Source organism: Microcebus murinus, chromosome 17 (assembly GCF_040939455.1).
Source record: "Microcebus murinus isolate Inina chromosome 17, M.murinus_Inina_mat1.0, whole genome shotgun sequence".
In the NCBI taxonomy this organism is placed as follows: domain Eukaryota; kingdom Metazoa; phylum Chordata; class Mammalia; order Primates; family Cheirogaleidae; genus Microcebus; species Microcebus murinus.
This window is the reverse complement of record NC_134120.1, coordinates 56,102,641-56,120,882: the sequence shown is the minus strand read 5'-3', so window position 1 is coordinate 56,120,882 and position 18,242 is coordinate 56,102,641. Positions and strand designations below refer to the sequence as shown.

The window sequence follows — 18,242 nt, the reverse complement described above, 5'->3', positions numbered from 1 at the left end:
TTTTTGCATCCTTTTGCATATCATTTAACATTTTTTATAAGCCTTTAGGCATTTTTACAATCTTTTCATCAATAATCAAATGGCTTAACAGCTGTAATTTTGTATTTAAAGCGTATATTAAAAAATTTTGATGTTTCTTATTGGAGTACTTATACATGAAAATTTCATATATATGGTGAGTATATATGAGATTTGAGGTAATGGTATGCTGAAATTTTAACTAATAATATGAAAAGTACTTTTTGGAGTGATAAATCTTTCATAAGAAGACAAAAATACCTCATAGCCTTTGAAAAACAAGTCTTTTATACAATGTTGCTATAAAAATCAAACAATTAAAATTATGTAGAAATTTCAAAAGTGCTTCAAATTATCCTATTTAGTATGAATTGCTGTAAATTTTGTAAATAATTAAATTAAGGCAAATATCTACTGAGAAAGTTGTGAAAGAATCTAAATATGTTAATGTTGGGAAAAAAAACGACTTTTAAAATAAATTGAAAGAAACCCATATAAATGGAGAAATCCCATTATAAAAAGCTAAAATATGTGTTACATTTATAATGTATAAGAATACATTCATTGAATGTTTAAAAATGATCTATTTATAAATAAATATTTAAGAACACTGTCAATTGAATGATTTTGGCAACTGACAAATTATTCTTAAATATTTATTTGATAATTGATCATCCTCTGAGTTGGTTTTTAACAGACTGATTTTTGACAAATTAGCCTGGAGCTCTCATCCTCTGGAGCTGTGGTCCCCACGCCCTGGGGCTGCAGACCAGTGCTAGTCCATGGCCTGTTAGGAACTGGACCGCAGAGCAGGAGGTGAGTGGCGGGCCAGCCAGCAAAGCTTCATGTGTAATTATAGCCTCTCCCTGTGGCTCACATCGCTGCATAAGCTCCGCCTCCTGTCAGATCAGTGGTGGCATTAGATTCTCATAGGAGTGTGAACCCTACTGTAAACTGCACATGGGAGAGATCTGGCTCTTGTGCTCCTTATGAGAATCTAATGCCTGATGATTTGAGGTGGGGCTGAGGTAGCGATGGATGCTAGCGCTGGGAGGCAGATGCAGATACAGATTATCATTGACAGAGAGATTTGACTGCACAATAAATGTAATGTGCTTGAATCATCCAGAAACCTTCCCCGCCCCCCTAGGTCTGTGGAAAAATTGTCTTCCATGAAGCCATGCGCTGGTGCCACAAAGGTTGGGGAGACACTGCTCTAGAGTACAAGTCAGAGGGAGAACTGTCTTGGGGAGCAAATGCATAGCCTGACCGTTGAGTACTCAGCAGACAGTGAGCACTTTGGACAGCCCCATCTGATGGCAGCAAGGTCATCCTAAAGATGACTTGAAGTCCAGGCAGCGTCTTGCTCTGGCAAGACCCCTGGTCTCTCAGCCTCATGCTCTGCACTCATTCCTTCTCTCTTTGCCTGTCCTTTCATTCTGTTTCCTTGAATCAAAAACCATCACAATCTTTGCCTAACATGTGGGCCAACATGTTTTGATTAGAACATTTGCAACTGTTTTTAAATCATGCTTGGGTGACTGGAGGGTTTGGATCTTGTTCTGCAGGCTGGGGAGGGACTGTATCATTCTTGAATTGAAGGCATTTGGTGAACACGTGGTGGGGCCTGACTCTTCAACTGATACTTCAAACACTGGTTATGAGCACAGAGACATGCTCTGAAAAATGCTTTCACTCAAGGAACAAGTCAAGTCATTATAATTTCCTCTTTATCCATCTGCCAAACATTATCTCTCTCTATCTCAGGTGATCAGCCAAACTCTTATGATCTACACCCACCGTTTCCACTGTACTGGGACTCTCATAAAGTGTTAGATAATAAGTTTTCTTCCCTTGTTTTTCTAAATCTTGTGGGACAGTTTGTTGGGTTAGATTTTGTAGGACAGGTCACCAACGGTCCCACCTGAAACACTGGTTCAATTGTCCCTTTCCCTGGTTTTCAGTGCCACGGCTTATGGGATGAAGATGACATTGTTGAAAGTGGCTCAGACCAGGAAGACTCTGATGATGAGCTCTCCCTGGCCCGTGGCAGAAGAGACTCCTCTGACTCCCTCAAGTCCATTAACTTGGCCACGTCCGTGGAGTCAGTGCACGTTACCTTCCCGGAGCAGCCCGCGGCCATACGCAGGAAATGCTCCGGCAGCAGCTCCCAGATATCCCAGAGGTCCAGCTTTTCTTCAAATAGATCCAAAAGAGGTATCTTTTAACATGGTATCTCCAGCCTGGAATAAGCCCCCAAATTGTCTAGTTTTTATGGTGCCTGTGGGTCTGGGGCAGGGGATTTTATTGGGTTCTATCAAGAAACAGATACCAGGACGTGAAAAGAAAGTGCTTTGAAATCGGACAGACTCAAGTTCAATTCTTGCGTCAGCTGTGTGAGTTCATTGCTCAAAACATCCTATTCCCTCTAAGACGAGGATTTCAGATAGTTGGGAAAAGTGGCCAGCACACTGCCTAGCACCTGGCAAGTGTCAGGCTCATGATGATTTTAAATTATATGCAAAAATTCTGTTGTGCATTACCAGAGTGCTATAAATCACAATTTATTTTGATAATGTATTTAGATTTAATTGATAGGAACTTTTAGCCAAACTACTAATTATTGCCTATGCTAGTTATTAATTTCTTACTAACCAGCAAGTACAATCAGAAAGTAGATATGCCTTACAGTTGTCATTCTTAGAGTAATTGGGCTTTTGTACTTACAGTGCTCATGTCTAAAACTTTCAAACACCTGTGTATATTCAACTTCAGAACCTACTTTTGAGGCAGACACTGGCCTTAAAAGATCATGTCATATCCATTTTACAGTTAGATAAATTAGGATATGAAAACAGGCATGGGTCATGGATATTATCCGGAAATCTGTAACCTAAGACCTTTTTTTAGCACTGTAAAAACTGCTATTCCAGTTTATTTCTTTCTGGGACAAAGATTATGAAACAATCCAGGAAAGAGCCGCCATTGAGTGTGGGACTCCACAGACCTATCTTACTACAGAGGCAGAGTTGAGAGGACAGACCCCAAATTGCTGAGTAATTATTCTTAAAGGCAATCTGTGCATACTCATCATCCAACTCATCCTCATCCTCTGAAGCATCCTCTCAGTAGTGAATAAAGGCTCTGAGACTAGTTTCAAGCCATCCCTCTGCTGTGTGGGCTCTGGGGGCTTTTGAGATATTCATGCTAATAAACCCCATTCTTTTCCATACATCATATGATTCATTTTTCTTTCTAGGCAGCACAAGCACTCGAAACAGCAGTCAAAAAGGAAGCAGCGTTCTGAGCATTAAGCAAAAAAGCAAAAGGGAATTTTATATGGAAAAACTTCAAGAACATTTAATCAAAGCAAAAGCTTTTACCATCAAGAAGTGAGTCCATGAAAACATTCGAGTCATCTGCTTTATTTTAGGGCTGGGGAACTGGTATCCATTATTTCCTATAAACCAGGGGAGGAGCAGAGAAGTCACTTCCTATATCATAAACATCATCTGTGTAAGGCAGGGTAAATTGGCCCCTTGTTGTATTGTTTGAAAAATCATTTTTCAATAATCATGATTTATTTTTATATCTGTTGCATTTATACACACATTTTTTCTATTTGAACAGAATAAATAAGTCATTTAAAGGGCTCAAGGTTTCTGTTTCTAGGCATTATCACGATAGAGTCCAAACAGAGAGGAACATGATGTCAGAGCTGGAAGGGCCATAGAGATGCACTCTCGTCCTGAGGGGGAGGGGGCACATGATGGGGAAATGGTTTGTCCAGTGTCATGACACTTGGTCCCCAGCAGACTGCACAGGTCCCTCCCACCTGCTGGGGATGGATGTGCTGCGGCAGGCTGGGGTTGCTGAATAAAGGCTCCGAGCCCAGGAGAGCTGGCCATACCTGAACGTGGCCTTTCATTGAAAGCAGATCCCAGAGTGCAGCGAAGATGGGTCAGAGGGTAGACAGACAAGCCATAGCCAGCAGGACGCTGTGATAAAGCACAGAGCAAGGTGGAGGTAAAAGCCCAGGGCAGCACTTGAAGCCAGGATAGGCTCAGGACCTTACGCCTGGAGAGCAGGCATCCAACATTCCAGCATGCTCAGACCAGATGTTCCAAGTCTGACCACCCTCACATATTCCCTCATGTAATTATCATCTTAGCCCAGGCATCAGGTATTATTATTACCCCAGTTTTACTGAAGAGTAAACCAAGGTACAGAGAGTGACATAGCATGCTCAAGGTCCCACGGGTAGTGAGCAATTGAATCAGGCTACAAATGCAGCACCTAATTTCAGGGCTTTTATACCTCTCTATTACGCTTTGAGCAAGAGGACAGGCTTGAGGTACCACCAGAGAGGGCTGTAGTTCCTACTTTGGCAATAATCTGTATACTCGTTATGCCCCAGCAGGCTATCTTGAGGCTAAGAGAGGAAGGTGGAGCCTGGCTAGAAAGAGGAATGCAGAGGAGTGACGTGATCACAGTGTCTGGTCATTTCTGCCATCCTGCTCCTCCTGAAACAAGTGGGTGGGGTTCTCTGTTTTGCAGGACTCTGCAAATATACGTGCCCATCAGGCAGTTCTTTTACAACCTCATCCACCCGGAGTACAGCGCTGTGACCGATGTGTATGTGCTCATGTTCCTCGCTGACACTGTGGACTTCATCATCATTGTCTTTGGCTTTTGGGCCTTTGGGGTAGGTTGGGGACAAAGGCCACAGCATACTCAATGACACAGGGTGACGGCTCTCCTTCCTGGGAAGTGCCAGTCATGTTTGAACATGTTGTCTCTTCCCCAGAAACACTCAGCAGCCGCAGACATCACCTCCTCGCTGTCAGAGGACCAGGTCCCAGGGCCATTTTTGGTGATGGTCCTCATTCAGTTTGGAACCATGGTGGTGGACCGAGCCCTCTACCTCAGGAAGACTGTATTGGGAAAGGTGATTTTCCAGGTCATCCTTGTGTTTGGAATTCACTTCTGGATGTTCTTCATCTTACCTGGTGTGACTGAGAGGTAAGGTGTTCAGAAGCGGGAGGAATGGGCCCACCTTAATGCAAATACGCTGCATACGGCTATCACTGCATATGCATTTGCACAACTCAATCGCCAGCTATAGGCAGAGAGGCGTGGCAGGGCAGCATCACAGGTAGGAAAAGTTAAAGGTTTGAATCAATGTTAAATTCAGTGCCAATCCAAAGTGTGAATGTATTCCTCAAAATATATTAATTGGATTTTGTCCAATTTTCAGAATAAGAGGGTGACAGCCTTAATGACCAGAGCAAACCTAGGGTCCTTGTGTTGTGTTTCTCTATCCACATTACTAGACATGGAGACAAAGTGGAGCATGGTCTTAGGAGCATTTTTAAGAGGAGGATAGGCATGAGACTCTGTCATGTAAGAGGTGGAGGAACAGGATGGAGGTTAAGTGGTTGAAGAAAACATAGAGGAAGTGGGGGCACATAATAGTGGTTATCTGCCACAGAGGCAAGTGGTGGGGTTAAAGACAGCAGGTTTGGAAGCAGCTGACAAGGTCTGGGCACATGATAAGAGGAGTGGGCAGACCCAGCATGCCAGGATGCTGCTGCCGTAATACCGCCAGGACTGCTGGCTGACGGGAATGGAGGGTCAGGCTGGGTGGGATTGAAAAAGGGCAGTAGGGAAAGCGCTGGTAAGATCTCTGAGGGTGGCTGCTGTCTTTCTCTTTGTTTCCTGGAACCCTAAACACTAGGAGTGCTCCCCAAGGCCCCAGTGTGCCAGGTCCCCTCGCGTCTCAAAGCTCTGCTCTCTCCCCTGCTCTCCTCTCTCCTGCCTCCAACCCACAGTTCTGCTTCCTCCTCACGCGTCACTTCCCGCTCCAGGTGCCACTCCTCCTAGCTGGTCCCTCACCCCACACCTCCACCCAGAACAGCACTTGTCACCAAGTTGGTGCATAATGCATGAACAAAGGAATGTGTCAATCTATAAAGAAAACAGAGCAGATTGCTGTAAATGAGAAGTATCAGCTCTGTTACTTCTGAAAGAAAAGGGTCCCCACAGAAGGTAAATATGGAAGTGTCCACATAATACGATGGGAATTTTTAATAAATTCATCTGAATTTATGTGCACAAACAAACCATAACTCTCTGTCATTGGTTTGGGGGGGCCAGACCCCTCATCCAGTGAAGCTGTCGTTGTCACGGCCCTGAAATCCTTCCTTTGGAATTGCCTTCCCAGACTGTGGCGTACTGTCTCAAACATCCTCAGGCATCACTGAAGAGTCTTCCTAGTAAATCTGATTTTTTGATCATACCTCAGAGTCCTTCGCAGCCAAGTCTCATGACTAATGTATCAATCAAGCAGGTGAATACCATTTTGGGAAATGTGAATAGAAAGTAATGAAAAATGGATTTCACTTATATGACTCATAAAATAAACTGATTCAAATGTAATGTCTAATGAGAAAATCTAAATTTTTTCTAATCGTGGCTGGACCTAAATGGCTGCTTTTTCATTGAATGTTTAGACTCTGATCTTTTGATTTTAGTATAGGAAAATAATAAATTATTTATAACAATAAATAGTGATAATGCAAATATTTTAAAATGAAAGTAGAATTAGGATACTCTTTCCTGAGTCTAAAGTAGAACTAAATAAATAAAGAATTGTTACCCAGAAGACACCCAATAGCCCAGTAAATTCCCCAATCCACCACATGTTGGGAGAGTAAATATGGCTCAGATTGTAAGAATAATTCAGATGAAGGCAGTTGTCTATACAAATATTAAGATTTGTTCTGGAGAATGTTGTGAATCTTATTTCTTGGTCTTTAAAATAGAATAAATATGATTTTCGCTACAAATATTTAATTATATGCTTTAAATCAGAGAAATAAACCAAATTCAACACTCAAAATAGCTGAATGGTGAATTTAGATGTTTTTCCTGATATTTAAAAGCATCACTCTTACCCTGCTGATGGGACTGCAAATTAGTGCAACCTTTGTGGAAAAGAATTTGAAGATATCTCAAAGAGCTAGAAATAGAAATACCATTCGATCCAACAATAGCATTGTTAGGCATCTACCCAAAAGAACATAAAACATTCTATTATAAAGACATCTGCACCTGAATGTTTATGGCAGGACAATTCACTATTGCAAGGACATGGAAACAACCCAAGTGCCTGTCAATTCATGAGTGGATAATCAAAATGTGGTATATGCTCACAATGGAATACTACTCAATTCTAAAAAACTACAGCAAGCTAGCACCAGTTATACTATCCTGGATTAAGCTTAAGCCCATTATCCAAAGTGAGGCGGCACAAGATCAGGAAAACGGGCTCCACATGTACTCACCATCAAATTGGTACTGACTGATTAAAACTACGGGGCTCAAATGGTGGTAGTGCTCACCAGGGATTCGGGGGTGGGGGGAGACCCACATCTTAGGAATGTGGTGAGCATTGTGGAGGGGAAAGGGCATGCCTCTAACCCTTCTTAGGAAGAGGCAAAGATATAAAAGGTAACCAAAATGTAAAAACTACAACAAAAAAACCTTTATAGGTGGTGGGCGGGGGGTGGGGGGATGGGTGTATATTTACATAGTGAGTGCGATGTGCACCACCTGGAGGATGGAAGCTCTGACACAGGGCGGGGGGCAGGGAGGGATGGCAAGGGCAATATATGTAACCCTTAACAATATTTGTACCCCCATAATAAGATGAAATAAAAAGAAATAAAATAAAGAAATAAAATAACAAAGAAAAAGCTTCAAATAAGCATTTTCTACTAGCTCTCATAGAAACTTTTAATTTCAGAGAGGAAAAAGACCTTAAAAAGCTTTCTAAACCTACTATCTAATTTTGCAGATTGATAAGTGAATCCCATAAAGAAAAGTTATTTCCCCAAAGTCATTCAGTAGTGCATAGTGATACCAGCTCCGAATCCCAGGACTCGGGCCCTTGGGCAGGTGCATTATCTACTCTACAGGACTCCGGGCCCTTGGGCAGGTGCATGATCTACTCTACAGGACTCCCTCCCCCAGGGGAGTGTCCTGTGCTTTCTTGCAAGCAGACTTTGTAAAGTAACACAGCTTGCTGTTCATTGCAAGGTGAAGGGTTTGCTTACTCCAATCCCAGAAGACAGCATGGAGCCCAGAGCCTGGCTCTCTGCCAGGTCCTGGTAGGGAAGCCCACTGAGGGCAGTGCTTCCAGAATATGCAAAGGCAAAGCCACAGGGGTCACCTTAGCAGACTGGAGCCACCAGATGCTTTTGTTGTTCCTGCATGATAAGTTTCCTGTTGCTGCTGCACGAATTCAGTGGCTTAAAGCCACACAAGTTTATCATCTTATAGTTCCTAGGTCAGGAGTCCGCAGTGAGTTTCACTGGGCTACAATCAAGGAGTTGGCCTGGATGTGCTCCTCCCCAGAGCTCCAGGGGTGATGTTTCTTTCCCTTTTCCATCTTCTAAAAGCTGCCCACATTCCTTGGCTGTGGCCCCTTCCTCATCTATGAAGTCAGCAGGGATGGGTCGATCCTTTGCATATTGCATCTTTCTGATGCTGCTTCTGTGGTCACTTCTCCCTCTGCCCACAGCCAGGAAAGGTTCTCCCCTTTTAACAGCTCTTTGTGATCAGTCTGAGCCCACCTAGGTAATACAGGATAAGTTCCCCATCTCTAGGTCTGTAACCTTAATCACATCAGTGAAGTCTGCTTTGCCACGTACAATAGCATACTCAAAGGTTCCAAAATTAATACATGTGCATCTTGGTTGGGGGGAGGACATTGTTCTACCACACTGCTATTCTCAGGCTTTTGAAGAGACCAACAGCATAGCAACACCTTCCAAACCACATATAGCTGGAATGTTTGCTATAATATAATGGCAGTGTTTTCAAGTGGGTCCCTCCTATAAAAGTCTCCCATATACTCTTCAGTTAATTTTATGGATTGAGTGCCTTCATTATATAACCCAAAAAGTTACTCCTACACTGTCTACCAGATGCTAAATTCATACCTCATTGTAAAAAACAGACCTGTACTCTCTCTTAAAAGCTGGAAGTATTTCTTTTCACTATTTGCTGTGTCCAATTTAGCTGTTTCTCTCACATCTCTGAGCTTTGCTTGGCACATCCCATCCTTCTCTTTTTGGCTAACTCTGATTGGCCGACTATGTCATGTCTTCAAGACCACCTCTTTCAGGAAGCCTTGTCTGGCATCACAATCTTAAGGTAAAGGTCCTTTCTCAGTGTTCTGTGTATAATTTCTGTCAGAGAACTTATTTCACTCTATTAAAATTGCCAGGTTGGTATCTATCTCTTGTAATAATCTGTGAACAACTGGTGACCAAGGGTTATTTTTCATCCCTCTGTTCCCAGCATGGAGTGCATGGTCTGGCACAGAGTTATTCTGAGTGTGGTCTGCAGATAAGTACCAGTCTGTGAAATGTTTATAACTGGTATGTGATGAAATACATTCAGAAATGGAGAGTATTTAGAAATCTTGCTAGCAATTATTGACAGATAGACCAATTTTTTTCTGTTGAATCTAATAATTTAAAAATGGGATGGTATTGTATCTTTTTGTCTTTGTCTTTTATATTTTTTAGTTATTCATGCTTAATATATTTTACAAAAGCATCGATTCACTATAGGTGAGAGAAAGTTTGAGAAGCACTTGCCTAGCCCATATTAGATACTTGATAAATGTTTGTTGATGATTGAATGGATGAAAGTTTCTCCTGTTGGGACTTGCAGTCGTGTATATTGTATGCAGCTGTACTTTACTGGGGTGCCCTTGGGCACCCCAAACACTATGGTGGGTTCCAGGCCTTATGGTAAACACTGTAACCATGGCCACAGAGATCATTTCTGTCTCTTTGAATATCATCTTGGAGCCCCGTCAAATGGCCATTTCTAGTGCAAGGGGTTATCCTGTCTTTGTTTTTGGATATTTAATGCAAAATATATTAGGATTAGTGAGCCTTTTTTCTGTCTTCATTGCCAGCATGTCACTGATAATATAATTTCTCGTCATTTGAAACCATGCTGCCATTACTTGTTAACATCCAAAATTTATTTTTCTCCTCCAAATATTGTTCCTGAAAATTTAATTCATTATTGTGCAAAGAGAAGACTCTAGTATCTTGAATAATTAATCCAATAAATGGCCTTTTCTGTGTACATGCACATCATTCAGTCAACAACTATTCAGTGGTTGCCTCCAGTCTGTGAGTACTGTGTCACAGATTTGTGGGGGACACAGAAATGAGCATGCATGGCCCCAGCCTCTAGAAATAAAATATGCAAAGACCATCAAGTCTCTCAGCATGGAATAACTTTGATGTCCCTAATTAGATATAACATGATAACTAGAGGAACTATAGATTACTATTACATATTCTAGGTTGACACACTTAAAGATTGTAAGGGGGAAAATGTTTATGTTTTATATTTTTTTATGGGCAAACATGATTGGTACTTTTAGAAAGGACAGTAGGTAACACAGTTTTGTGTCTTTGACTATAGTTATGATAGATATAGAATTCTTTCCCATTCAGTGTTCATAGAATTATTACCAAATCTAAGAACATTTCCAAGGAAACATAAAAGAATGTTCTTTCCTAATGTTCTCCCAATATAGAAGTGTTGTGGCAGGGTGTACAGCAGTGTTACAGCTCTAGTGCTACAGCTCTTGACCGGAGAAAGAACCGAGCGGCACACGGAGAGTCAGAGAACAGCTTTTATTCCTCCCCAGCAGGCTCAGCACACTAGTGTTACAGCTCTCTTCCCATCTTCCGATCTCCTCCCCTTCTGCTTCTTCTGCCCCTTCTTCCTTATTCTCCTCCTGGTTTTATACCCTTGGTAGGGCTCAAAAAGCGCCTAATCAGCTACAAGCTTTAATATCTAATCAACATCAAGCTTTAACATCCAATCAAAAACAGTGGGATTCAAAAATTACCCAATCAGGATCATGCAAGCAGCGTGGCTGTAAACAGGCAGCAGCACGTGGGCCCCAGCGGCTCTCTGCCACGGTGGCGGCCCCAGCAGCGTGCCCTCCTGGCCCGCAGAGATGCAGAGCAACGGGGAGGCGGCAAGCAGCCGAATCCCAGCTCCCGACATTTTCCGTATCATAAGAGCTTAGAAAGGGTAAGGGAATGAATAGTTAACTAGGCACTCTGTAAAGTACCTGATATTTGTATTGATCATCTGTCAAGGGTTGGATCATGGTCCAGTGTAATTAAATTAACCCATTAGGTCCTGAAATACCAACATTTGCTTCTACTGAGTAAATGGGTGAAAATGTATAAATTGAGATTCCACAGACACTCACAGAACACATTTTATACATCAAGAATCTTTACTTCACAAAAGTAAAGATTATTATAAAAATGCATAAATATAACTTGTAGTACTTGTAGTTACCTTGTAAGGGGTTATGCATCAGTAAATTTCAACATTAGGAAAAGGGTCTCCAAAAAAAGCTTTAAAGCTCTTTGTACTTTGACATGTATTTGTATGGCACATATTTTTGGCCATAACACATGAAAAATAAGTACTGAAATACTTTTGAACATGTTACTTCAATTATAAATGATCTTCAGTATTGTTTCTATATCCTAGACTAGATCTAGAATGCCAGTCAAAATAGGAATACCAGGTCTACTTCACCCTACTGAACAGGGTCTAGGGTAAGGGCTGGCTTCCAGAATCTGCATTTTTAACACCTTCCTAGATGTGTGTTGTGCTTATCAAGTAAGAGATCTTCTCTTACAGATCTTGTGGGTCAGTGGGATAAACAGACCACAAAACAAGTCTGAAGCCATTGAATGAGTTGATGTAATGGATTGGGTTTTTAGGGTGATCCATTCAACTCTGATATAAGCTTCCAAGTGAAACACAACCAGAGTAGGTTTTATGCTTTTTATCCCCAGCAATAATTAGCCATGAAATGCAGCTGTTGTTTAGGGTCAAAAACAATTTATGATTCATTCATTTATTCAGAAATATTTGATGACTATCCACTACTTATGATCACCTCAGTAGATGCAGAAAAGTATTTTAACAATATATAACACTCATAATCGATAAAAACTCAGCAACTAAGAATAGAAGAGTACTTCCTTAACCTTATGAAGGGCATCTATGAGAAAAAATTCTGTTAATTTCATTCCTTGGACTGAAGGACTGAATCTTTCCCCCCAAGATAAAAAACAAAGCACAGATGTTTTCTCCATCACTTATATTCAAAATTATATTGGAGAGTCTAGCCAATAAAATAAATAAATAAAATAAAAAGCATCCATATTGGAAAGAAAGAAGTAAAATTATCTTTATTTGCAGGGAATATGATTGTCTATATAGAAAATCTAGTGGAATCTACAAAGAAGCTACCAGAAATTATAAATAAAGTTAGGAAGGTTGCATAATTCAAAATCAATATGCAAAACTCAATTGTATTTCCATATGCAAGCAAAAAACACTCAAAAGTTTGGAATTTTAAAATATGCCATTTATAATGGCATTAAACATATGAAAAACTTGGCAATAAATATGATTAAACATGTATAAGACTGTACACTGAAAATTAAAATGGCATGGCTGAAGGAAATCTAAGAAGACCTAAATAAATGGACAAGATCTAATTTCATGCATCAGAATACTCAATATTTCTCCCCAAATTGATCTATAAATTCTATGCAATACAAATCAAAATTCCAGCAAGATTTTTGGTAGAATTTGACAAGCTGATTAAAATTCATATGGAAACCAAAAGACCTAGAGGACTGAAATAACTTTGAAAAAGAACAAAGTTGGAACACTTACACTATCTGACCTCTAGAATTATTATAAAGCTACCATAATCAAGCAGTAAGGTATAGCATCAATATCTGGATAGACAGATCAATGGAACAGAGAGTCCAGAAATAGATCTACAATCCCAAATTGAAAAGTGCAAGGGAAATTTAGTGAAGACAGGATAGTCTTTTCAACAAATGCAAATGGTGCTAGAACAATTAGATATTTCCATGAAGAAGGAAGGAAGGAGGGAGGGAAGAAGGGAAGAAAAGAAGGAAGGGAAGGGAAGGGAAGGGAAGGGAAGGGAAGGGAAGGGAAGGGAAGGGAAGGGGGAGCAGGGGAGGAAGAGGAAGAAAAGTACTGTTGATCCCTAACTCTACATGATATACAAAAGTTAACTCAAAATGGATCAAATGCCTAAATTTGAAACCTAAAAGCTAGAACAATGCTTTCTAGAGGAAAACATGGAAAATCTTTGTAACTTTAAGTATCTAAGAATATATAATATAAAGAACTCTTAAAACTCAATAATAGGAAAAAATGGGCAGAATATCTGTATAGACACTCCAGCAAAGAAGATACACAGATGTCCCATACCACATGAAAAGATACTCAACATTAGTAGTCATTAGGGAAATGCAAATTATAACCACAATGAGGTGCCAGTACACATTCATTAGAATGGCTGAAATTAAAAAGACTGAGTGCTGGCAAGGGTGTAAACTAGCTGAAACCTTCATATACTGATGGAAAAGATGTGAAATGGTTACAACCACTTTGGGAAACCAAAAGTTTTGTAATTTCATAAAAGTTGAATATTTACCTACCATATGATCAACAGTTCCACTCTTGTACGGAAATATAAGCATATGTCCACACCACCCAAAGACTTGTATGTAAACATTCATAGTAGCTTTATATGAAATAGCCAATCACTAAAAACAAGCCAAATGCCCATCAGCAGGTGAATAGCTAAGCAAGTAGATACATGCAATGGACTGTGACCCAACAACAAAGGGGAAAGGGCCATTGATACACACAACCACATGGTGAGTCTCAAAATAGTATGCTGAGTGAAGAAGCCAGATAAGAAAAGAGTGTGTGTGTGTGTGTGTGTGTGTGTGTGTGTTTTCCCCCTATGGTTGCATTTATATAAAATTTTAGAAAATGCGAGCTGATATGTAGTGAGAGAATGAGGATCAGTGATTGGAGGTGTGTGGTAGGGAAGGCAGAGAAGGTTACCGAGGGCATGAGGAAGCATTTAGAAGTGAGGAAACTTGGGGGAGATGAGTATATTAATTACCTTGATCATCTCACTGGTTTTATGGGTCTGTGCATAGGTCAGAACTTATCAAATTACACACCTTAAATTTGTGCCTATAATTTATAGCATACCAATTACACCTCAATAAAGCTGTTAAAAGAAAGGAATTCACCAATTTTTAAACCTGAGTTTGTATGTGATTTTTTTTCTTGAATTTCGTTTAACTGTGGGAAGTTAAATGACACTTAATAACAGTTAATAGTTAATGATATCCACAGTGTGTCAGGAACTATACTAGGCAACTTATAGGTGTTATTTAATTTTCATAATAATCTTCATTTTAAAGAAGAAAGTTAGCTATATTTTTTCTCCCTGTAGCATGAGGAAACAAGATCCAAAAATAATAAATAAGTTGCTCAGAGGCATATTCACTAGTATGTGCAGTCTTAATTTGATATTTTTTCTTAACACTTCATGAATTTTTATTAAACTAAGAAATAGGCTTCCCCCTGATTACCCAGGCATGGTTCGGTCAAGGAGAGGTTCACTCTGTCTTTTAAAGTCTCTCTCCAAGAAAATTGAAGTGGAACAAAGTATCTTCCGAGTGTCCAAACAGTGTTTTGGGAAATGCATATTTTATAATCACATATTATTTCCCTAAAATCACCAAGTTCACTTAAAAGTTAGCAATAATGAGGGAAGTCAGGAAGTGTAATAGATGTGGCCGCCTTACGTGCTCTGGAATGCCCATTTAAACCGTGGGCGCGCAGACGGGAGGACCATGAGCACACCACAGTGCTGCCGCATGTCACTGGCGATAAAAGCACAACCTCTGGGGACTTCTCTTCTCAAAAAGAAAATAAATAAAATCAGTAGATGGTCAAGCAGACAGAGTAGCCAGTTATCAACAGTGACACCCAAGAAGCTACTGAACCCACTGTCCTTCGGGCCACTCCTGGAGGTTGTATGGCTTCAGGATTACAGAGCCCTTTGAAACGTAAAAGAGAGAACAACTAAGAAATTTTCTATGTGCAAAAAGAGACAAAGCTGGTTTGTCTGCAAGGGGACACTCATAAGGAGTATTCCTGAGATCCACTAAAGATCCCTGGGCTCTCCAGACACGCAGGTCCCCCTGCCCTGGCTTGCTCTCAGACCTTTCAACTAAAGAATAGTGATTTTCTGCTAAAAAAAATGACATCTTCTAATAACAAAATAAACATTTAATAAGGAAAATCCAAAATATAACACAAAAGGTATTATGCTGCTTGTATAAAAGACTTTAAGTATTGCTCTTAATTGTAAGGACAGGGAAGATTATACTAAGATATCACCAAGTCAAAAGTTTTATTTTTATTTCCATTTTAAAATTTGTTTTTGTTTTTTGTATTGACCATATTTAAGACACTAGCAGGATGCTGCATTTATCCAAAGACAAAAATGGTCTTATTGCTCATCATTCTTTGAAATTATATTCTAAATTTTTTTCTAGAGTGAAATTTAATTCCACTAAATTTATTTTTCTAAACTAGTACTCATGAACTGAACAACACTATGGGTCTCTTCATTAACTGTTCACCTGGAGAAAAGACTACCATCTCTATTGTTGAGGATATCATTAAAAGAAATGAGGCTAGCTCATCGAGTCATAGATTTTCAGAGCTGGGAGGAATTTTTAAGCACAAACACTTGAGATGCCTTGAGAAATGGCGTGAGGAACAAAACCCACAGCACATAGGCAGAACTGGAGCCAAATCCAGGTGTTCCCAGAGTTTGTTAATCCATTACCTATTTCTGTAGATACATAGTTAAAAAATGGGGGGTCTACTTGTCAGAATTTTTTCTCCTACATATTCCAAATAATGGATCCTTTTAAGTAAAACAATTTTATTTTGTTTTTTTCCTTCATGAGCTTTAATTTGTACTATGGTAACTGCATCATCCACACAGTAAGAATATGTTTATTAGTAAATTTACTTAACAATAATTTATTTTAATTATGGCCTAAACAATGGAATAATACACATTGGAGGTGCCAGTCACAGGAATTATTATTTTTTTAATTATCAGATTTTCTTATCCCACCTTTTGCCTTTAAAGTGATCTAGTATATATAGAGACTTCCTTAGAATTAAGTGCCAAAAGGGAAATTAGGTTGGTTTGTTGTTGTCTTAATTCTAAACTGGTGTTCTTTTTTTTCAGAAGAGTATTCCATTCCTTCACTTTCTGTATATTTACATTTTAGGAAATTTAGCCAGAACCTGGTTGCCCAGCTTTGGTATTTTGTGAAATGTGTTTACTTCGGATTGTCTGCCTACCAAATCCGCTGTGGCTACCCAACACGAGTCCTTGGAAATTTCCTCACAAAGAGCTACAATTATGTCAACCTCTTCTTGTTTCAAGGGTAAGGACACTCTGTATAGTCACAGCCACTTATGGGGGGAGGCTGACCACTGAAGGGCATCTTGGCTCCCAGCTGGGAAGGAAGAGGTCCAAGAAGAACATAGCAATATTGACAAAAGAACAGATATGGCTTTTTGAACACCTTTCTGTGTGTAATTGCCATACGCCTGTCCAGGATGTTGGTCTAGATTCACATGGGTTAATTTTCTACGTTAGTACCCTGCATAATAATATTCGAGGATAAAAATGGAGATACATGATCCCTAGATATTAATGTCCTTCTGGGCACAGAGCACAGAATTGTTGGAGTCTGGATGATTCTAAATACCTTTGGAATTCCACAATACCTTTAGAATTTTTTATGTACAGTTAAGTTCTTCCATTGAAGAAGGGCATTTATTCCACCTAACACCAACCTGAGTGCCTTATGACTTGCTTGTTCCTGATAGTAAGTTAGCTACTCAAACAAACCATGTTTTTCTGTGTGATAATTTCAGTGGTAGCATGTTTCTGCACAAAAGGTGAGGCTGCTGGTGGCACTGCTGGCTCCTGTATAGCACCAGATAGAAGAGGGGGTGGTATGGCCAGATGTTGTGAAGCGCTATGTGTTGAGCAGTGCTTCATTCAGTGCTAGCCCGCGTCTGGACCTAATATTTCCTACAGGGCTTGGATTAGTGTTCACTCAACACAGCTGAGGCAGCCCAGGGGAGAATTTTTAAGTGACAACTCAAACTGCTTTGCGGGGCCTGAGAGGAGCCAAAGTTCCCTAGCCTGGGAGGAGCCCTGTGTTAGTCAAGAAGTAAGGAACATTCCTCAGAGCCTAGAGTCGCCCAGGCCAATCCCTTCTGCAATACAGCTGAACCACAGAGGCTGCGCAGAGACCTGGCCTTTGTGCTGAGGCAAGGCCACTCACTTGCGGTGGCACTCCCGCCCCAGCTCTCCTGACACTTCCTGCTCCCTGGGGCGGGCCTCTTTTATTTATCAGGTGTATTGTCTTTACTAACTCATCCAGCCCCAAAGCCATAGTGATTCCGTAACCCTATGGCCAACAGAGTCTCATAATATGAACAAATAAATGTGAGAGAAACTGACTCACCTACAAACTTATTTAAAATGGGGATTCCCAGTTTGTTAAGACCATCAGAGCAAAGAAAAGGAATGAAAAATATGAATCCATACTTTACACTCATAATGCAAAGTGCTTGTATTCCATGTTGGGTTTTACTGTAAGGGTGACCTTGAGAATTTTTCCTAAGTCATGAAGGTTAAAACAGTAAGGAGCTACAAGGGGCTCCTGAGGTTAGGGGCCAGTGGGGACCCTCCTACAAATGTCCCTCTGACAAGACATGGTTCCTGCCAGCTTCCGCCTCGTCCCGTTTTTGACCGAGCTGAGGGCAGTGATGGACTGGGTGTGGACAGACACAACCCTGAGCCTCTCCAGCTGGATCTGCGTGGAGGACATCTACGCCCACATATTCATCCTCAAGTGTTGGCGGGAGTCGGAAAAGGTAAGAAGCCAAAAACCGTGCCTTATTTCTGTTTGTTTCTCTTAGATACAGGCTGGTGATAAGATTCATGTGAATTCCTGCAACTTTTGTGGCAGGGAGCAAAAACTACCACAACCTAGGAATGTCTTGCTGATTCCCAGCCTGCTAGAGCTGGGAATTTTAGACTTACTGCCGCCTTAGTCAGCAATAGCATACAGATGTTTTCTTCTTTTGGCAACTCTTTTCGTAGTTATTTTTAAATGGAAGGAATAACATACTGCTCAATA

General features: G+C 40.5%; 1 protein-coding gene across 2 annotated transcripts in view; it reads left to right on the top strand.

Moving 5' to 3' along the window:
* The window catches only part of PIEZO2 (piezo type mechanosensitive ion channel component 2), a 449,399-nt gene that overhangs the window by 415,404 nt on the left and 15,753 nt on the right, over positions 1 to 18,242 (top strand). For both annotated transcript variants that reach the window (XM_012746201.2, XM_075993690.1), the window contains 6 exons: positions 1,983 to 2,235; positions 3,278 to 3,410; positions 4,576 to 4,723; positions 4,826 to 5,040; positions 16,311 to 16,469; positions 17,829 to 17,976. In XM_012746201.2, the coding sequence (XP_012601655.2) occupies positions 1,983 to 2,235; positions 3,278 to 3,410; positions 4,576 to 4,723; positions 4,826 to 5,040; positions 16,311 to 16,469; positions 17,829 to 17,976 (1,056 nt within the window). The remainder of the gene's footprint in view (positions 1 to 1,982; positions 2,236 to 3,277; positions 3,411 to 4,575; positions 4,724 to 4,825; positions 5,041 to 16,310; positions 16,470 to 17,828; positions 17,977 to 18,242) is intronic.